The 24,724-nt window shown below is 40.9% G+C and overlaps 1 protein-coding gene across 13 annotated transcripts in view; it reads left to right on the top strand.

Annotated features, from left to right (window-relative positions):
- Positions 1-24,724, top strand: part of SDCCAG8 (SHH signaling and ciliogenesis regulator SDCCAG8) — a 149,954-nt gene that overhangs the window by 121,502 nt on the left and 3,728 nt on the right. For 6 of the 13 annotated variants that reach the window (XR_005596239.1, XR_005596242.1, XR_005596241.1 and 3 more), the window contains 3 exons: positions 21,349-21,475; positions 22,967-23,118; positions 23,921-23,962. Coding sequence is in view for 5 of the 13 variants with exons in the window: in XM_039530500.1 (XP_039386434.1) it covers positions 21,349-21,517 (169 nt within the window). In the remaining 8 variants the exon portion in view is untranslated. Of the gene's footprint in view, positions 1-21,348; positions 22,273-22,728; positions 22,947-22,966; positions 23,119-23,916; positions 23,963-24,724 lie in introns of those variants that run through there. The other 7 variants (XR_005596238.1, XM_039530501.1, XM_039530504.1 and 4 more) reach the window with 7 other exon arrangements.

Raw genomic sequence — 24,724 nt, 5'->3', positions numbered from 1 at the left:
ACATATGAAATTCTACTTACAAAGATGTAGAGAATGTGTGTGCATGCATGCGTGCGTGCATGCATGCATGCAGCATACAGTTATACTTTACAAACATACATAAATGTGTACATCACTATTGTATAAGCAGTAATACAGCAAGAAATGTGTTATGCATGTTTTGGGTGTATTTCTAACCATAAAATTGAAGCCTGAATACCTCTACCCATCTGAGAAATGTATATAAAAATAAGGATTTGACACGCAATACACCTTTATGTACTATATTATTTTTGCTCTCATAACTTTTTAAATGTTTGTTATAGATTTTCAACAGGACTAGTATTGTTTTACATTTGCATAGGTCAGACAGCACCTTAGTCCTGGTGAAATTATGCAGATACAAAAAAGTTGCCACATGCAGTATTAAGGATGAACAATTAACCACTCAAAAGTCAGGAAATGCAGACTTTTAAATTGAATGCACAATCTTAACAGTGCCCATTTAGGTATTTAATTGTATAATCACAGGGTGTTCTCAAACACACATTTATTTAAGGATTTCTTAATGCATATATGGAAAGGGGCAGTGGAAAGCTTGTGAAAATTGAGGTTGAACACACATTTCCCAACATGGGTGCTTAATTGTACAATCTTAAAATAGCATTAATATAGTTTTTTTGCATTTAATATATATTTATAAAAGTGAGTGAAGATAGTTCCAGGGCCACAGCAGTTTTAAAAATTCAGAATTTTAAAACCGCAAAACTGATTTTCTTTAAATATAGTTAGATTTTTTTTTAGCATTTTATTCATATTTTCTGTGACCTCATTAATAAAGAACATGTATGAATTAAATGACAAACTTTTGAGAATACAAAAAGCAGTAAGAAACAAACTTGTTAGGCTAAATCCTCAGAAAAAGCCCAGCTGCTATAGATTATTTAATTAAAGATTTATTGAATAGCTAGGAAATTCAGCAAACAGCTCTAAAGGTTTAAAAGTCGTATGTCTAACATTAAGAGAAGTCAAAAACAGCAAAGATTAAAATTAAAAGTTAAAAGATTTTTGAGACTCTGAAACTGAATATTCAATAATTCATCAGAGTTCTTTAAATAACCTGTCCAAATGCCCCTTTCTGTTACTTTACTGTTCTACAACCTGTGTTTTGATATTGAATAAATGTTTGTTCTTATCAGCCTGAAACTCAAAATGACATTGAAACTGTAATTCCAAGAGGGGAAAATCCTCTGTGTGTGTGTGTGTGTGTGTGTGTGTGTGTATATATATATATATATATATATATATATATATATATATATATATATATATATATATATATATATATATATATATATATATATATATATATATATATATATATATATATAAATTAAAAGCATGATTTTGTTTCTTTAGTGATGTTGGAGAAATTCATGCCCCCCACCCCACCCCGATCAAAGTACTTAGGTGGTGGAATCTCCTTTTTTAGAGGTTTTTACGGTCAGGCTTGACAAAGCCCTGGCTGGGATGATTTAGTTGGGGATTGGACCTGCTTTGAGTAGGGGGTTGAACTAGTTGACCTCCTGAGGTCCCTTCCAACCCTGATATTCTATTATTCTACTTTCCACTTCCATATTGCCTGCCTATCTTTGTCCATATACAGGCAGAAAAGTAATAATAACATATATACACATAAATAAGGCTGTTTTTAAGCACCATCCTAAAAATAATTAGGGATCTGAAAAAGAGGGTTTAACTTATGCTTTAGCATAAATTTAAACAAAGATGGTCATTTATCAGTTTCAGAACTGTCAGGATAAGCCTAGAACACAAATATTACAACCTTAAAACTGTTCACCATAATCTTGACACATTGGCTTTTATGTTGCCAGCACACTGTTCAAAACTTTTTTTCTGTACTGATAGCTTAGACATTTTATGTTCCAGATTACTAGTACATTTGTCCAGCCCTATTCTTAAAGGGCGCAGTCTGCAACCTGTTGAAGTCAGCTGGAGTCTTGGCCCCAAATCATTAAGGAAAAGCTCTTCTGTTTGTGCTGCCCTTGGGGGAACACTGGGAAGGAATTGTACCTCTTAAAAGCACAATTCCTTCCCTCTTTTCCCTTGTTTGGCAAGGATGGTGTCAAGGCAGGGGAACAAAGTATAATTTGTTGCTGGCCTATGAACAGCTGCAAATGATACCTTTCATGCCATCTCAGATGCACTGGCTGGCTCCTTGTGGGCTGAGCCAAGACTCCACCCACTTTCTTCTTCTCTCTGCCCACCTGCTCTGGGATGAGGGAATATAGTAGGTACACAGAGTCCACTTACTCTTGCATGCCAAAGTTTCAGATCCTGGTAGCCTGTTCTTACTCTGCCTTATGTTCCTGCATGGCTATGCAGTCCTGAATATAATTTAGTCCTAAATTCTGAATGAAATAAATCTCACGTAGATTCCACAGAACCAAATTGAGACTTGAAGACTTCAGTTGACCAAAAAATAGTTTCTGATGTTACTGTACAAGGTATTTATATGGGGCTCTGACAGGAATATGCTTATTCAGCTGTTAGAGCATAAAATGGAGCTTGAACTGAGGGACACTATGCAGCAATAGGAAGGATCAGGGAATCCCTCTTTAGCTTCTTCATCCATAGGAACCACAGTCAAAGTGGGCGTTAAATACTTATCCAAACTACTTCAGTTTTCTTACATTTTGTAAGAGACATTTTAAAATATGAATATAAAATTATTAGAGAGTAAAGTATGATAGTCCTCTTCAAGTATAACCAAACACCTGATTATCACCTATTTCTCCGAAATAACCTAATGAACAAATATTGTTTAATAGATGTTAAAGTCTGTAAACATACACTGTAAGCAATCTATTCAGGGTGTGTTGTGCCATTGGGAAGAAGAAAGGTAAAAGCTCTCTCCACCACCAACCATATATAAACAAAAAATGGGGAAATTACCACCTAAAATTAGGTAGTTGGGTGTGTTCTTCGGCAAAGCAGCTGAAATGTAGCTTGATTAAGGAGCAATGAGATGCAAGAGAGAAGCCAAATTTGAGGGGAAATAGTTTTAAGTTATGAACATTAAAAACTAGCAAGCTTTGAGAGAGTTGCACCTAACTAGCTGAACACATGTACATACCTTTAAGTACAAACCTGTCGACAACAAAATTGTCTACTGCACTTGTTCTCCATGTAATTTCTGTATCATCACAGCTGGTAAATCAAACCCTATCAAACTCAACCCAAAGTTGCTGCATCTCACTGAGAACTTTGTACAAACCAAGGTTTTGAACTTCAGCTGTAGCTCTGTCGTCTTTTTTAAAAATTGCTTAAATTTCAAAGAGGGAATGTGGGGTTTTGAGAGGATTTTTTTCAACCTCTTAACTCGAAAATAGGCAAATAAATTTTGATTAAACCTAAGACGAAAAATATTCACCATGATGTAGAGATCATGCCTAAAAGTGAGTGTTTCAAAAGGGGTGAGTTATAATGAAAACTACAGCAGGCACTGTTGGACTACCACTCTTTATCGGAACTATTCCCTTAAGAGGGGAGGATGCTAACTAAACATCACCCTGTTGTTTGTGAGGAGCCTCCCTTTTGATAAGTTCAAACACAATGATCTGTGTGTGATTATATTTAAACAGTACATGGTTAGTGTACATACACACACACACACACACACACATATATAATATAATGTTTATTGTTTGAGACAATGGATTTGTCCCTACTCATGAAAGCAGTGAATTCTGTGGGGGCTGGAGGAGAGAAGGAATTCTTTACAGATAATGTACTGTTATTCTTACAGAAAAAAAGTGCATTTGTGCCTGGTGTTTCCCATTATTATTCTCTGCTTTTTTCTGTACGGACACACACATTAACCATACATGAGACTAGCGTTTTGGGAAGATCTCTGTGTGGTACATACCACTTGTATTTCTGTATGTTATTTTACCGATGAATAAAAAGTTGAATATGGAAATATATAGTGATTGTGGAATAAAAGTGCTGGGTATCTAAGCATTCACACTCTCGTGGCACAGTCCTCCCTTTCTGTAGCTATGTGTTTCCTTTCTCCCTGTCCTTTATCAACTGAGCATCATTATTGATCACTAGGTATACATTGTGTGCACTGTACAGGCATTTATTTATAGTTTTAAAAATTCCAGATTTAATTGGTTTTGTTACTGTTAATTGTCTATAAGTTACAAATGGTCAGAATTATAACCCACCATAACCAGCACTTATTTTTGCAGCCTGTCTTTCTGGCGGCTGGATTCCAAAGAGGCAGCCTGGATGCCTACATGCCAGTGCAACCAGGATTTCAACAGTGTCAATAATCTTTGTTCATCATACCAAAAAAGCAGTGTGTCAGTGTACTCATGCAGATTCATTAGCATACAGATTCACTGTGCTTGCTAACAAAGCATGCTTTGGTATATTCTAGTTTCCCACTATGTTTGTCTGATTTACCTCTGACAAAGGCAGTCATAGAAAACTCTGTCCCCTCTTCAGTGAATCAATAACCCATGAAATAAATCTTAGAAATTAGTATCTGAAGTGGCAATAATTTAAGTAATTCAAAAGCAATAATCATTTTTGTCAGTGTGCCTTTCATTCCTTTTGTTTTTCTGCTCTATTTGAGATCACTGATTGGCAAATGAATTACTGCAACTATTTTTTAAAGGATCCAGGGCTAAATAAATCCTCTTCTCTTTAAATGCACTTTAACTGGGTATAGTGTTAAATAATTATTGCTCTCTCTTTTTTATGTGGGGAGGGAGGGGAGTTGGAGGAGAGAAGTAGCGTACAAGCAGATGTGCTGCTAGATCTACAGGCTTCTGCCAACCATATGGCATCTTAAAGAAAGATGGTTGGAGCGTCTGGATTAGCAAAGAGTCGGGATGGAAAGCCATGTGTCGTGTTGGTACAGGCAGTTGTTTTAGCTCTCTGTAAAAGGCTTCAGGAGATTGTGTAATGGAACAAATGGTACTGCAAGCCTAGTAACAGCCTTACCGCTGCTGGAGAGGCAATTGGCCCCCAGGCGGGTACTGCTTGCTTGTTGTGGTGTGTGGGTTTTTTTCCCCCCATTATGCATTCTCCTTTTCATGTACTGGAAACTTGGAGACTTTGAACTTTTTAACTAATAAGTGGGCTGCTGGATTTTTAATTTAATTTTATTTTTAATAAAGAAATCAGACAGCTTGCCTCTGCTTGAAATGAGGAGTTTGTGCCCGTCTGCAGATTTGCTGCATCCTTGTTGAATGCTCTGAGAATTGAACCATTGTCTTTGTGGCTGTTCCCCAGATGTTGGGGGGAACTGCCTTCTCCAAGTTTGCTTTTATTAAAAACAAGTTTAGGGGCTAACGTTGTGCTTTGTGGCTGTAACATACCAACTTGGAATTCACGTTCTGTTTGACAGGTTGCTCTTTTTGTGATCAGGGGGCCTGCTTCCATTAAGGGTAATGGCAGAACTCCTGCTGCCTTTAAGGGTGCAGGATCAAGCTCATGGTGACATTTGCACTTACACACACCTTAAAGGAGTCTTCCGTAGAGCACATCCCAGCTCATGTTCCGTGTGGTTGAAAGAGCTGTTGTTTTAATCATTGCAGCTCTACATACAACTACAGAGAACTCGTATATCACGTACATATCCTGCGGACTTCTAAATGTTCCTATATATGGAAGCCCAAGCTAATGCCAGTGTTACAACATCCAGACCACTATTTTTAGTGGGCTGGCTCAAGTCTGTCTATCGGGGCATGGAATCAGATCTCCCAGCTGCAGCATAGACATACCCTGAGGCTACTTACGTTAGCAAGGACTATTCATGGGTGTAATGGTTTGCAGGATTGGACCCGTAAGGAGTAAGTGAACAAATATAAAAATACCTTTTTGTGATGTAATAATGATGTTACCTTCTGTAATTGTATTGCCAATTGTAGTTTAGTTTTGGTTTGATATTTCATAGTATCTGGGTAAATATGTTATGGTATATTTTGAAAGTCTTATTTCTACTCAAATGTGTTATGTTTTTATTTCCTAAGGCCCAGATTTTTAGAGGTATTTAACACCTCCCTGATTTAGGAGTCTAAATTCTGTCAACTGTTGCTGCGATTTAGACTCCTAAGTTCCTAACCCACTTTTGAAAATGAGATTTAGGCTCCTAAATCAGTTTGGCATTAGAACACTGAGTACAGCAATCCTTAAATACTTTTAAATATCTGGGCCTAAGTCCTTGCTCCTGCACATGGTCCCATGGAAGTCCCTGTTGTAAGCGTATGTGCAGGAGTGTTTGCAAGATTGGGCCTTAGTATGGTAATTTGTAATGGATGTCCCAGTCATTAGTGAGAATCTGCGAAGTTTTACTTTGTGTATGTAGTAGTAATAGCTATAAATACAGAACAAGATGTAGAGATATGGAGGCTATTGTATATATAGCCAGTGACTACAGTCCTTCTACAAGAGTTTGGGCTGAGTAAGGGCTTCAGGATTGAACCCAAAGTTTCTCTAAGGCCTGGTCTACACTAAGAAGGGGGGGGTCGAACTAGGGTACGCAAATTCAGCTACGTGAATAGTGTAGCTGAATTCGAAGTACCCTAGTTCGACCTACTCACCCGTCCAGATGCGGCGGGGTCGAACTCCGTGGCTTCCCCGTCGACTCCACCACCGCCGTTTGCAGTGGTGGAGTACCGGAGTCAACCGCAGCGCTTCCGGAGTTCGAACTATCGCATCTAGATCAGACGCGATAGTTCGAACTCCGAGAAGTCGAACTCACCGCGTCGACCCAGAAGGTAAGTGTAAACCTACCGTAAGTGTCAGTGTTAGAAATTACTGAAGCAGTTGTAGCTAAACTGCACCATCTTTCCTACTAGCATTTTTTTAAATGAAGACAGCAACCAAAAAAGTAAAGTAACAGAAGTTTGATGCTTTTATCAACTTTTTTGCTTTAAATGTCTGATGTCAGTTTGTGCCCACATGTACATTATGCACATGCCATTGAATAAACAGAGTAAAGAATTATCTTTTAATTCTGTGCAGCATGCCCAAACACCACATGCACTGTCTGTTACATGTCACGTCGTATGAGGTTCATGCTGGGAGTTTCTTTTTAAAGGCAAATGTTTCTGAAGGAAAGGGTTCAGATTGGGCAGATTGCATTAGTAAATCTCACTGTCTCCGAATAGAATTCATATAGTTATTATTCTGTGCAGCCTCAAACTGGTACTTTATAAAGGTTCAAATATGCCTGGGAATTGGAGATATAAGAGGGAAATTGAGATTTGCAGCAGAAACAATGCCTTCGAAGGGGAAACATTAGTAGAAGGAAAAAATGCTTCAGCAGAGCAGTATATCTACCTTGATGAATGATGATTATTCACATAAAGCAAATCATTTATTCTTTTTCCTTAACTGGGCATGTTCCTATTGATATATCATCAGGATTTGTATTTTTCTTTTTGAAAAATCATGAGCGTCTGGAATCCCTCATGTATCAGGCAGATACCAAAATCAGAGAGAGATGAACATAGTCAAACAAGATGTTTTCTTTTTCAGAGTAAAGCCAGCCCAAAGTCCATTATTGTCAACCTATAACTTCCTATTTTGAATCTCCTTGAAGAGGGGGGAACCACATCTTTTCCTTCCTCAGCAGAGTTATACAAACACACGTGGAGTTAATGCAGCTTTCACACATCTTCTGTATGGGCTGCTATCTTTTCTTTTTTAATCTCCTCACTCCTCTCAAAGCTCAAGGGGGCTGAAAATGGCTATAATGTCTTCAGAACCCACCTTCCTTCCAGACTAGAGGCTGATAATGTCACCTTTTCCACACTGTTAGCCTCTCTAGACGTGAGGAATGGATCCAGATCCTGGTTGCCCATGAGTGATCTTATTTGCTTAACCTGTAGGACCAGCTGTGGAAGTGAAAATAAGCTACTAGATCTAGAAACTGGGGATGAAATATAAAACAAAAGATGAATTACTGTTACTAAATTAGACCCCATCTGTTGTAGTCACCATGGCACAAGAAGGCTGTTATTGTATTGGAGAGGACAGAGTAGAGTGTGTCTGAAGAATCGAACATTTGGAAGGGTTAAGGGAGCTGAATTTCTCATTCTTAAAAGCGATTTGGAGGTGACCTAATGGAAATTTCCAACATTATTAAATTAAATAGGGCCTGGCTAGCTACAGGAATTAATAGTGAGATGTGTCTGGTTCCAATCCAGCCAGGATGGTAGTAACCAAAATTTCCTATCCATTGGTTGTTGGATGGCTTACATGGAAGAAGCTTGGTTATCTCACCTGAGTTCTTAGTTTGTAGATTTGAGAACTTGTCTACTATCACTACATGTGATAGTTTTTGGCATTCTTTCCATAAAGATAAAGGGTAAAATCTTGTCCTCCATTGAAGCAAGTCTCTGAGGCCAAATTGTTTTAAAAATGTCTGTCATTTTTGGGTGCCTAACTTGAGACACCTGGGTCTGATTTCTCTGAGCTGCTGAACACTGACTTCAGTTGGGGTTATTGGGTGCTCAACCCTTTCTGACATTTAGATATCTTAATGTTGGGCCATAACTGCCCTGTGCCTCAGTTTCCCCTTCTCTACAATGATACATTCTTATTTACCTACCTTACAGAGGGTTGTGTGAATTAGTTAAAGCTATAAACCACAATGAGAATATAAAGTGCTTATATATGTGTTAAGTATCATTATATTATTATTTATAGGTGGTGCAGGTAGCAATGCCTATAGTTAAGTTGACTTGATACTCCCCATTATAAGACCCTCTTTTCAATTGTTCATAATTTTGCCAGGTTCTCCAAAAAAAGTTTTGGAAAGTGTCAGCTGAAACATTTCTATGAATGAGATTAAGGAAAATATTTTGTTTTGCCTATGTTAATTTTCCCCCTTAACTCTAACACTCCATGCTTTGGAACAGGGACTTGAAATTTGGCAGAGGGGTCATCATGGTATCAGGGGAGGTCGTCATGGTGTTATCATTTGTCATTCCCATTATAATGTGCCCAAATTTGGCCAATACATAATTCACACATGTTTGTTAGAGAGTTGTTAGAATTTGGCAGCTAAATTCCCTAATGATTCCTATTTGTACTAGGCTGCAGGAGCTGAGTAGGTCTTTCCCTGTGATTGCTATTCCAGGCTGCTCTGGTGCTGAGCACTGGAACTGAGAATAGGAAGCCTGTTTTTCTTATGCTGTCAGTGACCCCCTTCTGGTGCCCAGGCACTGGAAGACAAGGAAGAAACAGCCTGATTAGAATGCAGAGAGTTGAGAAATGGGAGCAGGGGGTGTTGCAGCTGGGGAGAAGCAGCGTGGAAGGGGCAGCAGGAGTCAGAGAACAGACATGTTAGTGAGGGATGTGGTTAGAAGTAGAGGGGGGAGAAGCTAGAGGGTATAAAGGTGCAGAATGGGGTGGGGGTGGGGGCCAGGGGGCAGGAAGCAGGAGCTAGGTGTGGATAGGCGCTGAGGAGGAAGAGAACAAGTGCTGCAATGTGACTGGGGCAAGTGGGGGTGGTGGGTGGGAGGGAAAAAGGGGATAAGGAGAGAAGCTGAGGAGGAGAAGGGTCTATAACTACGAGAGGTTGCAAAGGTAACCGTATTTTTGAGTGCTGACTCTGCAAACTTGATATTCTTTTAAAGTATTTTTGATGTAATTATTTATGAAGTGCACCCATTTAAACTACCTTGCACACTAATTATTTTGAGTATCTGGTAATGTCAGGCCTGCTACTGGTACCACATAACCCAGTACAACTTGCTGCAGGTTGAGTCCCCAGCAACTAAGCTGGGAACCCCACTACTCTGAGTGATGTGGGACATGCCGGACACCCACTGGAATGAAAAACAATATCCATAAAAGGGTAATCTCCATCTGTTGCTGCTGCCTTGCAGCCAGCTCTTGGCTGAATAAAGGCTAGGGGATGAAACCCTGAACCAAACCCACTGGAGAAAATATTAGTTGGTTGGTACTGTAACTCAGCTTTGTGTTCCAGTATCTTCTGCAGCTGTGCTGGCTTCCAAATGTCTTGGATCCAAGTCCTTGGCTTCAGTGAGTACCACTGAGGGATGGACTTTGATCCTAAGGCAAGTTCTGCCTCCTTATTTCCATTGCCAAAGGTTTGGGTACGATAGTAACCCTCTTCAAACTTACTTGTAGGGACATCTAGGTATGTCAAATGACCTAGAGGAGGTCAGTGACCCTAGAAAGGGCCATAATCGATAGAGAGCTAGAGAAGTTTGAAACCAGACTAGCTGCCACAGGTCTCTCTGAAACCAGACTAGCTGACACAGGTCAACGCAAGATACAGTATACCTTTTTTTTTTGTGGGGGGGGGAGGGTGGCACAGAAAAAGTGAACACAGGGTGGGTTTTGCAGTCGTCTTAGCATCCATGGTCAAATGTCTCATTGCAACATCAAAACGTATTTTATCAGTAATATCTTCTAGAAGTGGCTTTGCCAACTCCGTCAGTACATATGCCCCAACACTTTCCTCCATTTCTGAAGAGAAGGACTTGTTCTATCAGCAACTCAACAATGTCATCAGTAAGCAACCATGGCATGAGTGACTCTATTGATAAACTTCAGTGCTAGAGCTGGCTCAGATCAGAAGATCATGTTGGTCCCATGGAATGAGAAAATTGATTGGCAATGGGCAAAGATTATTGGAGCTCTGCACCCAACAAGGACTGTGCATTACCGTTACCTACTTCCAAGGCGATCATCATCAACGGGTCTTGTGGAGACACCTGAGATCTGGACACTGGCACCAACTGGATTTAATGGTCACCTGTAAAAAAAAAAACCAAAAAAAAAAAACCAAAAAAAAAAACCTGCAGGATGTTCTCCATACTCAGTTTTCACATGCAGACTATGACACAGACCATGTGCTTGTGTGCTGCAAAATAAGGCTTTCATTATAGATATCCATCATACTAAACACAGCTGTTTTACACCCCGGAATATCAATAATACAGAAGACCAAGAAAGGTATTTCCAGTTAACTCAGGGAAGTTGTCATTGGTTGCACCTCCGCTGAATTCTGGTGCAGCATGGAACAACACTCATGTTCACCTCAGAGCAGCCAAGAGCACATTTCAACAAACAGCAAGGCAATGTGCTCAATCATACTGGCTCAGTTTGTGCTAGAATATACAAATTTCCTTTGAGAATGAAGATCTAAGAGGTACATATGATATAATAAAAACAAACAAACAGGTCCTTTAGCTAAGAAGTCTGCTCCACTGAAATCTCTTAATGGTATCATCATTGACAGAATCAAACAGATGCAGTGCAGAGTGGAACAGTATCACAAACTTTATTCAGATAAAATCACCGTTTCTGAAGCAGCATTAAACGTAATCCCCAGGCTCCAGGCAATCAATGCTTGATATAGAACCAACTATACATGAACTTGAAAAGGCAGCCACCTGCCTGGCATCAGGAAAGGCCACAGGAAAAGATGGAATTCTGCCTGAAGTATGAAACAAGGAGAACTGGCTGTGCTTCAATATTTGCACAATGTTTGTTTGGTGGTGGGAAAGAGGGTACCCCAAGACATGAAGGATGCCAACAGTGTAACATTGTATAAAAATTAGAGAGATTGGCGTGATTGTAACAACTACATAGGAATCTCTCTCCTTAGTGTTGCTGGCAAGGCATTTGTACTGGTCATTCTCAACAGACTGCAAGTTCTTGCTGAACACATATATCCAGTCAGTGCAGCTTCCATGATGGTAGATCAACTATTGATATGGTCTTCACACTTAGACAACTTCAAGAAAATGGTCTAGAACAAGGAAAATCTCTCTCTGACCTTCATAGATCTTACAAAGGCATTTGACCTGGTTGGCAGAAAGGACTCTTTTCAATTGCTAGAGAGAATTGGCTGCCCTCCAGTTCTCCTTAGTTTGATTCGATTCTTTCATGAAGACTACAGTCCAATATGATGTTGATCAGTCTGACAGCTTTGAAAATCTACAGTGGTATCAAACAAGGATGTGTTTAGGCATTAACACTCTTTGGTATATTTTTCTCTCTGCTAATTAGTCATACTTGCTCATCTAGCACCAAGGATATAAATCTCCATACAAGATCAAATTGAAAACTCTTCAACATTGCATGTTAGGAGAAAAAAGCAAGGTTAAACCTATGTTGATAAGAGAACTACTTTTTCAGTTGGTGCAGTGCTCTTTGCACATAGTGCAACAATATCTTTGTTTGCTTGTGATGAATTTGGACTATCCATCAGTCTAAAGAAGACAATGATTATGGCACAAGGTGTGTTGACTGCCCTAGAAGTTTTAATAGCTGGCGCTACACTAGCAGTTGTGCATGAGTTCTCATACTTAGTATCAAATATATTGGATAACCTATATATAGATTACTAGCTTAATTCTCGCATCAGAAAGGCAGCCACCATATTTGGTCAACTGGCCAAGTCCATGTGGGATAATAGGAAACTGACGTTGAACAGCAAAATATGGGTTTACCACATATGCATCCTGAGCATGCTGCTGTATGGTGAGAGCTGGACCACCTACAGCAGGCATGCAAGAAAGCTAAACACTTTCCATACCTGTTATCTTTGTTTGTATTTTAAATACCAAGTGAGAAACCAAAATTCCTGATACTGAAATACACCTCCCGATATAATGCGGTCCTCAGGAGACCAAAAATCTCACCGCGTTATAGGTGAGACCGCGTTATATCAAACTTGCTCCCCCACCCCGTTCCTTGTTCTCTGATCGCCCCCTCCAGAGATCCTCCTCCCTAATCACCCCCAGGACCCCAGCCCCTACCCAACCCCCCTGTCCCCTAACTGCTCCGACTCCTATCCACCACCACCCCGCCCCCTGACAGGCACTCACCAGCAGTGGTGGGAAGCGGAGCATCCTGGCCCCAGCCCGCTCCACTCTGCCACCTCCCAGCCACAGTGCTCCGCTTCCCGCTGCCAGTGTATGCGGGGAGGTTGGGGAAAGGACGCCCTCCACACTCACCTGCGGCGGGAAGCGGAGCGCTGCGGCTGGGAGCTGGTGGAGTGCAGCGGGCTGGGGCCGGGCTGCTCCGCTTCCACCACTGCTGGTGAGTGCAGGGTGGATCTCTTCCCCCAAGCCCCCTCCCCCGAGCGACACGGCTGGGGCGAGAGAAGCAGAGCGGGCTGCTCCTGGCCCCCCACTAATCCCTTGGACCACTCTGGGACTGCAGGGCCCCCAAAAGTGCCTTCCCACAGCTCCTGCGCCCCCAGACCCTGGTCTGGGGAAGCCCCTGACCACCCCTGAGACCCTCTGCCTCTTATCAAACCCTCGGCCCCGTCCTGGCCCGGCACCCTTAACACGCTGCTCAGAGCAGCGTGTCAGAGCTTTACCACGTTGTATGTGAATCCGCCTTATATCAGGTCATGTTATATTGGGGTAGAGGTGTACTTGAGAAAGTAAAATTGCCAAACACACACAGATATCTTTGTTCACTTGGTCATCCTGCACTGGATGGATGATGCATTCCAAGGACCTCCTGTATGGAGAACTTGTGGATTCTCCAAGGCCACTGGGCCAATCTAGGCTCAGGTTCAAGGATGTTTGCAGGAGGGATTTGAAAACTTTCAATATCAACACTGCAAACTGGGAAGAAGCAGCTAGCAACAGGCTACCCTGACTGTGCTGCACCAGGCAGGCAAAGAATCTGAAGAAAGGTGGTTGAGAGAGAAGCAGAGAGTGCAAACGGAGAAAAGTGCAGCAGGCCTCAAGAACCACTAGTGCTGCACCAGTCTCATCTTCTGGCCCTGTGCCGTATACGTGCACCATCTGTGACAAGGACTGCTACTCAAGAATTGGACTTTTTAGCAACTCATGACGCTGCAGCATGACACACAGTAACTGAACTGCCTTAGCGCTTACACCATTGTCTTTTGAGACCTAGTGTTGCCATCTACCCATCAACTAGTAATTTTGAATTTCGCCGCTAAAAATGGTATTGGGGAAGGGCAGAAACATACAGATGGATTGTTCTGCTTTGTTTTCTTTTAGTTTACAAGTGACTTGTATTTAGTTTGTGCTTTCTGGATTTTTTTTACCATCTTGCTTCTAAGCACTATGTGCTTTTTAAAATTTATATAGTTTTTTTTCACAAATATGCGAGATTAACAAATAGCTGATGGATTTCAAAATCAGTGTGAAATTGTCTTGATATTGGGTTATATTATACTCTCTTGCACCTTTGTGATTCAGGACTAACACTGTGGGCTCCCATGGAGTTACTCATGAATTATACCACTGTAACTGAAAGCAGCTAATCCATTGCCTCTACTTAAACAAAACCCAATAAATTAAATGTTAGGAAAGGGACATTAGAAATAAGTGGGTTGCTGCTTTGCTTTCTGCCTAAAAAGAAAGCCCTTTTCAATGTCACTCTCTGTACAAATAACATGCTCTGGGCTTTTTTATGACAAAACTTATTGATGCTGAAAAAGAAATGGATCTGTGTGCATCTGAACTTGTGATCCACCACTGCTCCTCTAGCCTGCAGTTATGCAGTTGTTACCATAACACTTATAGATTTATGAAAACTCCCTTTTACTAAATGATTTATTACTCTTACCTAAATTCCTTTGGCCATTGACTTTATTTCCAAGTCACTCTGTTCAGCTCAATTGGTTGCCTTCAGTTACCGTGGCAACCAGCAGATGGGGTTCTTTGACAAGGGTCAGCAGGGAGGCTGCTGCAGTATACAGGAAGAGCAGCTAAATAACACAGCTTTCAGCATTGACAGTCCTGCTCTGGCTGGCCAGGAGTAGTTATCAGATTACTTGTATTAAAACCTAATTAAGATGTGTGCCAGTAAATGCAGCATGGTTATTGGATTTGGTGATTTAGCTGCTGCAGGTTGCTGTAATTCAATCATACTACTTCAGCAAATTCAGCTATGCAGTGAAGAGTGGAAATGCCTTGCATGCATAACCTGATGGCACTAAAATAAGTAATCTTTTCAGCACACTTCAAGTCTAAGATCCCCAATCCTGCTCTTAAATTTGGATGCTGTCTGCAAACCCCAGTAGATCCGTTTATTGAAAATAAATGTAAACATCTGGAGATGGATTCACAAGCTTCATACCATCCTCTCCTCTTTGTTCATAGTCACCTGTGGGATTGTTGAGTATAATTTAGATTGCAAACTCCCCAGGGCAGAGACCTGTCAATATGTTTGTCTAAAGCCTCACTATTAGAATAGACATACTAAATACTTCGCACCTGGTGAAGATATCATTTTGTCTGGTACACAGAAAATGTCAACGTAACTTTCTGTTGTCACTATCATTTTGTGCACTGAAACTTTATTTTCTTTGGATGAGATTCACCGCAGTGTAGAAGGCTTGCCCAAAACCCAGTGTGCCACCTACACTGAGCTCCCTGACAGCCTGAATAGTATTCTCTATTAGCTGGGATTCTTTTTACTTTGGTATTGTCCTTGCTCAGTGTAATTTATGAGAGCTAAGAGATACTTATCCAGTCACTTCCTTTTCATCTCCATGCAGGTCTGTCCACTTAATGAGAACTCATTAAGGGGGCGCGCGCGCGCACACACACACACACGTCTCAGAGCCCAGGTTGAGAGATTTGGGCTCATGCTACAGCACTAAAAATAGCAGTGTAGACATTTCCACTCAGGATCTGAGACCCACCCCCCTTTGCCAGGTTTCAGAGCTGAGTTCCAGACTGAGTGGGAAGGTCTTTGCTATTTTTAGCACCTTAGCATGAACCCAAGTCTGTAAACCCTGGGCTCTGAGACTTGTTGCCAGGTTCTCTAAAAACATAAGAACGGCTGTACTGGGTCAGACCAAAGGTCCATCCAGCCCAGTATCCTGTCTACCGACAGTGGCCAATGCCAGGTGCCACAGAGGAAGTGATCCTAACAGGTAATGATCAAGTGATCTCTCTCCTGCCATCCATACCACCCTCTCTCTCCTTCCCCCTCCCCCCCTTTGCAGTGTAGGTGTACCCTTAGGGACACTGATTTTAGATTTAAGGCTATTTGTTGTGCAGAACATGAAGACATGGGACTTGATCCTGCAAGGTGTTGAGTACCCTCATCTCCTACTTCTTTGTAGGACCTGGCCCATGGTCTCTGCCCCAAGGAACTTAACATACTAACTGGGATTTCTGAGGGTTCAGTGTTGCATATACCTCACTTCAAAAACAGTGCACCTCATATTGGGCCACTCTGAAATAAAGCTGCATGTACATTCTGAATAGCACCACTAACAGGTGATGATTAAGGTTTAGAATAAGAATTTATTTTCTCTTTGAAACAAACTAAAGCTGCAGTTCCTTATGCCCCAAATCTTGTTTACTTTTCTTTTATGTAACCAGTTGCCAACCTGTGCTTATGTCCCACACTGCTATCTTTTGCTCCCTTACCCCTCTGTGTAAATTGGGAATTTTTGTAATATGAGGCAACAGATGGAGAATAATTTTAAATGTATGATTTGTAGATGGGAGCTATTTTCCTGTTTTGTCAGATTATGCTTTAAATGGTCTAAATGTAGGGTAGTGCTAGAATGGTTAGAATTTGTTTACATAACTGAACTGCATAATAAGTAATACTTGTATAACTAAAGACTTGTTACTCTTCGCTTGCAATAGTTTGCCTCCAATTGAATTATCTTTCATATGCTTAAAGCAAGATGTGTAATCCTGGGTAGACAGACAATAGGGGCCTGACCCAGTAAGGCTTTAGGGTCACATGGGCTATCTGCCAAGGGTCCGGTAGAATGTAAGATGCTGATTTTGATCTGTAAAGCATCAGATGCCCTGGGACCCATCTCTCTGGGAGACCACTGCTCTCCCTGTGCCGAGCTGCCAAAATTGGGATTAGTGAGGGTGCCAGAGCTGGAGCTCACTCATGAAAGAGAGGGGGCACCTGGAATGGCATTCTGTATTAAGGCCATCTATCATTGCAGTTTGCTTCCTCTGATACAAAATAGTGATGTGCACTATCAACGTGAAAACACTAATTGCTTTGCTGTGAGGGTCTGGGAGGATGCTGATGCGGGTTGTAGAGCTTAGCTATGGCTTTAGTTGCTGGTGATGTTAATTATTGATTAAAGTGTCCCTGGGGACCATGTTTTTAAAACATGTCCAGGCACTAGGACAAAGGAGAGGTGGTGCCCTTTATGGAATATTTATAAATCAGTCCAAGTTCAGTTTATTATTTTAATTTATCTTGAAGTTGGTAGGAGTCGGACCAGGCCCTTAGCACTATCAGAGTTTAGGAACCTGGAGTCAAAAAGTTTTCTAGACCTCAAGATGCTAAAGAGGTAGGACAGAACCTTTAAAGAATCTCTTTAAAGTTTTCCTTTGCTCTGTGTTTGTGAAGAAAGTAATTTATAATAGTAACTCCCTAGCACTGATAGAACTCTTCATCCAGAGATTCCCTAAGTGATTTGTAAAAAGGGGTAAATAATACCTACCTTATAGCTGGTGTGCTAAGGCAGGGAGAGATTGTGACTGTCCTCAAGTCACATAGTGAGCAGGGGCGGCTCTAGATATTTTGCCTCCCCAAGCATGGCAGGCAGGCTGCCTTCGGCGCCTTGCCTGCAGGAGGTTCCCGGTCCTGCGGATTTGGCGGCAGCCTGCGGGAGGTCCGCCGAAGCCACGGGACCAGCGGGCCCTCTGCAGGCATGTCCGCCGAAGGCAACCTGCCTGCCACCCTTGCGGCGACTGGTAGAGCGCCCCGCTTGGCGTGCTGGTGCCTGGAGCCGCCCCTGATAGCGAGCCAGTGACCAAGCAGGGAATAGAACCCAGCTGTCAACTTTCCCTAGTTTGGTGTCATATCCTCTATAACTACACTGCTTCACAGTAGACATTGCTTCCTCTCTTACACTGGAAGGGACATATTGCTTCAGGAAGAGGTACTGCATCTGTTTACACAAAAAGGACACAATTTCTAGGTCCCTGAAATCACACAACCAGAGTAAAGAAATACATACAGTAGTGAACTTGTGTGTTAATGTGTTATGCCTTAGAAGTTATACAAGGTGTGAGACTGTAATTAGAAATACTTTCTATGCTATCAAATGGTCTCTTTGTTCACTTAGTTGGCAGCCTAAAACCAGCTGTCAGGGTTTGCAGCTTGTTGGGTTGCGCTTACAGCTTCTTTCTGATCTCCAGTACGTGGTAATAAAGCTTGTAAAATCAGCTCCATGTGCACATGTGCTAACATGATAATAGACATTGCTAAATACATAGCAATATAGTCCACACCAAGAGGACCATGTGGTCTGAAATGTGGTTGTGCAGCAGCACTATTGCAGTAATATTGGGGGGGGGGAAATCATATTATGGCACATAGCAGATTGGAAAATGTGGTTTTGGGATCATCCTCTCACATTGTCTTATTCTTTTCAACCTGGTTTTGTGCAACTTTTATTATGAAGAAAGTGTTTTTTTTCAGTCTCGGCTGAGGAAGCATTTACTAGCGCCAAAGTTGAACAGGGCAGTTCCTAAAAGCGTATATATTGCAAGGTGGCCAGATGCAGAGCTGATGTATGTAAGTTCAGTTGGTTTATTTTACACCTCAGTTGAGAGATAATAAAGTACATCACAGAATTACTGCATAGTAGCTTTCAATTCCATCTCCAGTTTGTCATTAGAGGTAGTTTAGGGGCATAGCCATAGTTCAGCCTAGGTCATGGCCTTTCATTCATGTGAGCCCTGAATCACCAAGATACTTAAGCACATGCCTAACTTTAAGTGTGTAAGTTGTCCCATTAAAATCATGTTGAAAGTTAGGCTTAATTGCAAGCCTAGCACAATAAATATGCAGGCCCTTAGCAACAATCACCCTACCTTGAAGAACTTAGTATTAAAAGACCTAAGCCACAAAGTTTGGATCCATGGCCCAAGCCACTAAACTTCATCTATATTCGGTGGTGATCATTTCCAGGGTTTTGGTTCAGTCTATCCTAAGGTGGGGTCAGCTCTCCTGTTCCGATCTGGTTCCAAGCTCCCCAGCGTTATGGGGTGCTTGGCTTCGGAGTGTTGGGTCAGACCCATCTCAGCAACATCTCTCAGTATTTTCCCCCCAATTCATTTGATCATCAAGAAACTGCCAAGATGTCATTATTCAAAAAAAAATGTCTAATGAGCTTTTAAAATCTGGGCATGTAGATGTTTCCTTACAAAATTGTGTTTTCTCCTTCCATGCACTCTGGTAAGGGGTTGTTTTTGTAGGGTTTGTCAGAAGTGCTGATTGTTTAGGGGGGAAGGTAGTATTTCTTCACACAGCTAACCTGTGGAACTCCTTGCCAGAGGATGTTGTGAAGGCCAAGACTATAACAGGGTTCAAAAAATAACTAGATAAATTCATGGAGGATAGATCCATCAATGGCTATTAGCCAGGATGGGCAGGAATGGTGTCCCTAGCCTCTGTTTGCCAGATGCTGGGAATGAGCGACAGGGGATGGATCACTTGATGATTAACTGTTCTGTTCATTCTCTCTGGGGCACCTAGCAGTGGCCACTGTCTGAAGACAGGATACTGGGATAGATGGACCTTTGGTCTGACCCATAGGGCCATTCTTATGTTGGGTGTTAATAGACACTGTACTTGCAATGGCCCCAGTTGGAAGGTCAGCATTTACTCCCAGTTACTGTAGTGGCATTTGAGATACCACAGTTTTTCACTCTAGTGCTTCCCAAGGAAGGGTTCAGTTGTTAATGGCACCCAGCTGTATAAATGTAAACAGATATGACAAAGGAGTCCATTTACATTTTCCTTTGAACAAAAACCAAACACACAGCACTCACCCAACCTGCAAGCACTAGTACAGTAATGGATATGAGCTCTTCAGATTATCTGAGGAGCTGTTTGTAAGCGGCACTCGTATTCCTGTGCAGAATACTACAGTAGTTGTGTGTTTCATGAACATAGGTTTTGAATGTCTAACCTCAATTTGAAAGCCCTGCATGCATTATTTTGGCCAGGTAAATGTAGATGTAACACTTCCAATAGTATATGCTCTGGCTGTACTCAAGACTTTATTGTTGAGTCATATCGTGACTGCTTTCAGACACCACCTGTTATAGTGGCCCTGTGTGCCACTTGTTCCCTCCTGATACCCATTTTGTACAGCGACTGTCTTCTCCTAATACAGCACCTAGCACAGGAATGCTCCCTTTCTGATTAGGATCTTTGGGAGCTGATGCAATGCAAATCATAATCCCCTTGTATTCATCTGCTTTGTCATTTAGAGTCTATTTTATTGAGGAGGTTTTTTGGTTTTCATAATTCATCATAAAACTTACTGAACACTACCCCAGGAAAGTATCCAGGAACATGAGCAAGTGAGGTGCATATGTTTAAATACAACTTCCAGCTTGTTTGCTTTTTACTTTCCTTATGGCAGGAAATGGCCGATTTTTCCTTTTTCACTATTCCCTGAGAAGGGTGCTGGCAGGCACTCCGCCTGATAGACTGGCACTGTAGAGCTAGAGGAGTGATTGGCTTTTTCATGACACAGCGGTAAAAGTTCCTGAGGCCTGTTTTTTCTATTATCGATACGCTTGGCAAGTTCTGAAGCAGCATTTTTCATACATTGCCTGTCTCTAAGTTTATTGGCAACTGAATTTTTCCCCCCCATTTGTGTGTATGTGATGAAATCAACATTTACCAACAAAAATGTAATCCTTCCAACCCTAATTACAGGCCAGGCTTTTGTGTTTTCAGTCTTATTCACCATTTTATTCCCCTAGGAATCCCTGTCACTGTATTCAAAGTTCATTGACCAGTTTCAAACCAGCTCTTCCCCCTCTTTTAGTTAAATGAATGTTGCTTCCTGTGAAGAGCATTGGGACTCAGTGTAGGTTGTGAAAAGCAATATGTCCAGGTTGGGTGTGATATGGTATCACACAATTGGTGAGCTTGGATTTTATTAGCTGTCTGGATTAGTGTTGATGTAGGAAGTTTGCAGTGATGCTGATTCTGTTGCATTCTGAAGGCAGAAGCCCTGCAACTGTAATATCCCATTGACTCCTTTTCCTGTAGGAGAGGAATATGATATATACAATTCTGAAATACACATACTAGCACACGGGTTCTGTTTAATTTGTTAGCCCTTCAGCTTTTAATTGAAAATTGAAAACATTTTAAAATGCTCTTCTTTAAGGGATGGAGATGAACTATAGTAAATATCCTCTGCAGAACAGTTTACTCCCGCATGATGACCAAGCTGAGCTCTATTGTCATACATAAACGGTACTCTTGCGGGTTCATATCAAAGCCCTTGTGGTAAATTCCAGAGCCATGCTGTATCCTATTATCTGTTTTATCCAGGTTACACCAGCTTGACAAGCATTGCCAAACCACTGCCCAGCAGCTAGTGGAGTTACTCAACAAACAGAATCAGCTCTTCAGAGAGAGGCAGATGCTAACAGAGGAGGTGCAGTTCCTGCGAACACAGGTACCATGCCAATACTGGGAACAAGAGAAAAGAAAATCATAGGAAAATGTTCTGCAGCCATCAAGAAAGATAAAGACTTTGCTAAAGTCTTGTATCAAGAAGGAAAACCACCATGAAACACAATCTTCAGAGTACAGAAATAACTAATTGATTAAAAGGGATGGCAGGGCAGTTGATAGTTGTACCCACACTCTGATTAAACCTACACTCGATTAAGAAAATGCTGTGAGATGCATCTAAGCAGAACAAATACTACTTGTGTCATTAATTCCAATCAGAAATTTTTGTTTCATCCTTCATGTCATATGATAGTAGGCAATAGAAAATTCCTTGTTTAACAGCATTAGCATATAGTATTGAAACGCAGAACTGCCTCTCAACTTGAAACGTAATCATTTTGAAAACTCTAGTTTTAGGGTGTAACGCCTGAGACCCCCACCCTCTGGTTGTGGTTTTGCAATCTCATTTCCCTGTTTAAAAAAAAAAAAAAAGGTTTTTTGCCTCCCTTGTTGCAGTGCGAAAACCCCACCCAAACAAGGGAGACAGACTGCACAGGGGAAACAGTGGGGATCTGTATGGGCACAGGAGTCCACCCTAGCACAAGAAATGGCAGGATTAAGGCCTTACTTATGTAGGGTGCAGTCTGCACGTTACTGTTAAAAGTAACATTTTTCAGACACTGATTTTTAAGTTGGATGCTGCCCCTTTAATCATTCACTACTTTGGAAAGCAGGAAAAGAATCGTGACTTTTTAAACTGTAACTGAACTGCTGAATTAAACGTCGTTTCCAAATCTAGCACATAATGAAGCCTGTGTTTCTGTGACTAAGTAAATTAACTGATTTGACCGTATCAATGTGATACCAAGCCCTCTGGCTCATGAACAAAGCAAGTTTCTGGGTTCATACATGAAGTTTGGACTTTCATTAACATGAACAGGACCAAGAGAGGAATTTTGTAGTACCAAACTGCAGCGTGAAAGGAAAATCAGTGTTTTAATCATGCTGTTGTTCACCCCAAAGTAGGCTAGTATTAGCGTATGCATGGCAAATACCAGCATGCTTTAACCTAGAACTAACTAAATAACACACATTATCAGTGTGGTAACCATGGGAAAATGTTGTCTTTTTAATGCTGACAAGAGCACCCGAGTTACCAATTTTCACTATATCTAGAATAAAATACTATCCTACCTCAGATTCACCTGTAGATGTTGGCAAATTTAATGGCAATCACTGTGTTTCATGTTTGAGCTCTTTAGAAGCTGAAGAATGTTGCATTAAGAGAAAGTGAAATAACCCTGCACCAAGGAGAGACAGAGACTCTCTGAAGCCCACTAAGGACTCTGAGATGTGGAAGATACTCAGAAAGCAGATGGGCAGCAGTACACAACCATGACTACCTTCTAGATGTTGTGCTGCTCACTACATTGAATATTGTTACCACTGAAAGTCTGCTTTGCAGTTGTAAAAGATGCATTTGTTAAAACAGGGAACGTGTGCTGCAGTCAAGGCTTTTTACCACCACCACCTAGCAGTTTTCAGCAGTAGATCTTAAAGTACTTCAGTCTAATGTATTGGTTGTAACACCTCTGTGAAGTAGAAAGTAGTGCATCCAAACAGGGAGACTTGGAAGGAAAGAAGGTTGGTGACTTTTTAAAAATTTATTCCTGCAAAACAAGAACCTCAGTAATCCAGCTGAAGTGTTTTTAAATAACATTGGATCCATGGGAACAGGAACATAGCTCAGCAGAACTGTATGGTGCACAAGGCAAATGTTTAAAGGAAACAAAGGACAATTCATTATAAGTTGGATATTTTAAGTCCAGATAAATATGAATTCCTTTAAGCTTCTTGTATTTTGTTCAAAAGCAATCATTTTGAGTATATGGCACTATTGATCCTATTTTGAGACTTCATATGATGCCACATTTCATATTTAAATTGATCACAATACCAAAACCAACTACTTGCCATGTCCATAAAAAATAATAGTAACCAAGAGTGGTGCTGTCACAATGATGCTGGTTAACATTGCTGATCTTAGCTGTACATAATGTGCAAGGTGAGCCTTGATCATCTAATCCCAACGAGGTGCTGCTACTTAGTGCTTGTGGCTATTTGAAGATAAAAAAAAAAGCCCAATAGTAGTGGGTTTTGGGGTTTTTGGGGTGTGTATGTGTGTGGGAGGGGGTATTCAGTAAGTACAGAGTATTTTTTAAGAAATGCCCAGTACCATAGCCACCTGCATTTCCCAGTGTTCAATATATCATAATGGGATTTAAAATAATTATATATCAGTAGCTGTTCAGATTGCTTGAAAGTCTGGCCTGATTTTTTTAATTATGCACAGTGCTCTTTCAGCTAAATTTATTGTTGCATGTTTCATTTGCAACTTTGAATATGTGCAACTGAAATGTCACTAACTCTTTATTTCATGAGGCAGATAGAGGCATGAAGCTCATACATGGATGCTGATGGGGGCAAGGTAGGAACCTGGAGAAATGAGGACTAGTCACTAAAACTTTAATGCAGATTTTTACATAGATAAGGTTTTAGGTAGAGAGAGACATTTGTCTTGTGGTCTAAAATGAAGATTGAAGGCTGGTCCCTATGATTATTATTCAAATTTGTATGTGATCCTATAGCAGAAACTGCTTTTTCTTCAAAATTGTAGCAATTGCTGCATTTAATATTGGTATGAATAGAGGTAAATATCTGAAAATGAAGAACAGGTTTACATTAGGGCTGTCAATTAATCGCAGTTAACGTCACGTGATTAACAGTGCAATTAATTGTGATTAATTTTTTAATCATGATTAATTTGTTAAACTACTAAACGGAACACCAACTGAAATGTATTAAATATTTTTGGATGTTTTTCTACATATTTAAATCTATTTCAACTAGAACACAGAATACAAACTGTACAGTGCTCATCTTATATTTTTGATAAACAAAAAATTTTATTTTTCAATTAACCTCATACAAGAACTGAAGTGCAATCTCTTGTGAAAGTGTAATTTACAAATGTAGTTTTTTTGTTACATAACTGCATGCAAAAACAAAACAAGGTAAAACTTCAGGAACCTACTTCTTGTTCAGCCAATTGCTAAGAGAAACAAGTTTGTTTACATTTACAGGAGATAATGCTGCCCTCCTTTAATTTACAATGTCACCAGAAAGTGAGAACAGGCATTTGCATGGCACTGTTGTAGCCGGCGTTGCAAGATATTTATGTGCCAGATAT

The sequence above is a fragment of the Mauremys reevesii genome, linkage group 3 (assembly GCF_016161935.1).
Source record: "Mauremys reevesii isolate NIE-2019 linkage group 3, ASM1616193v1, whole genome shotgun sequence".
NCBI classification, from domain to species: Eukaryota; Metazoa; Chordata; order Testudines; family Geoemydidae; genus Mauremys; species Mauremys reevesii.
This window is presented reverse-complemented; position numbering and strand designations above follow the sequence as displayed.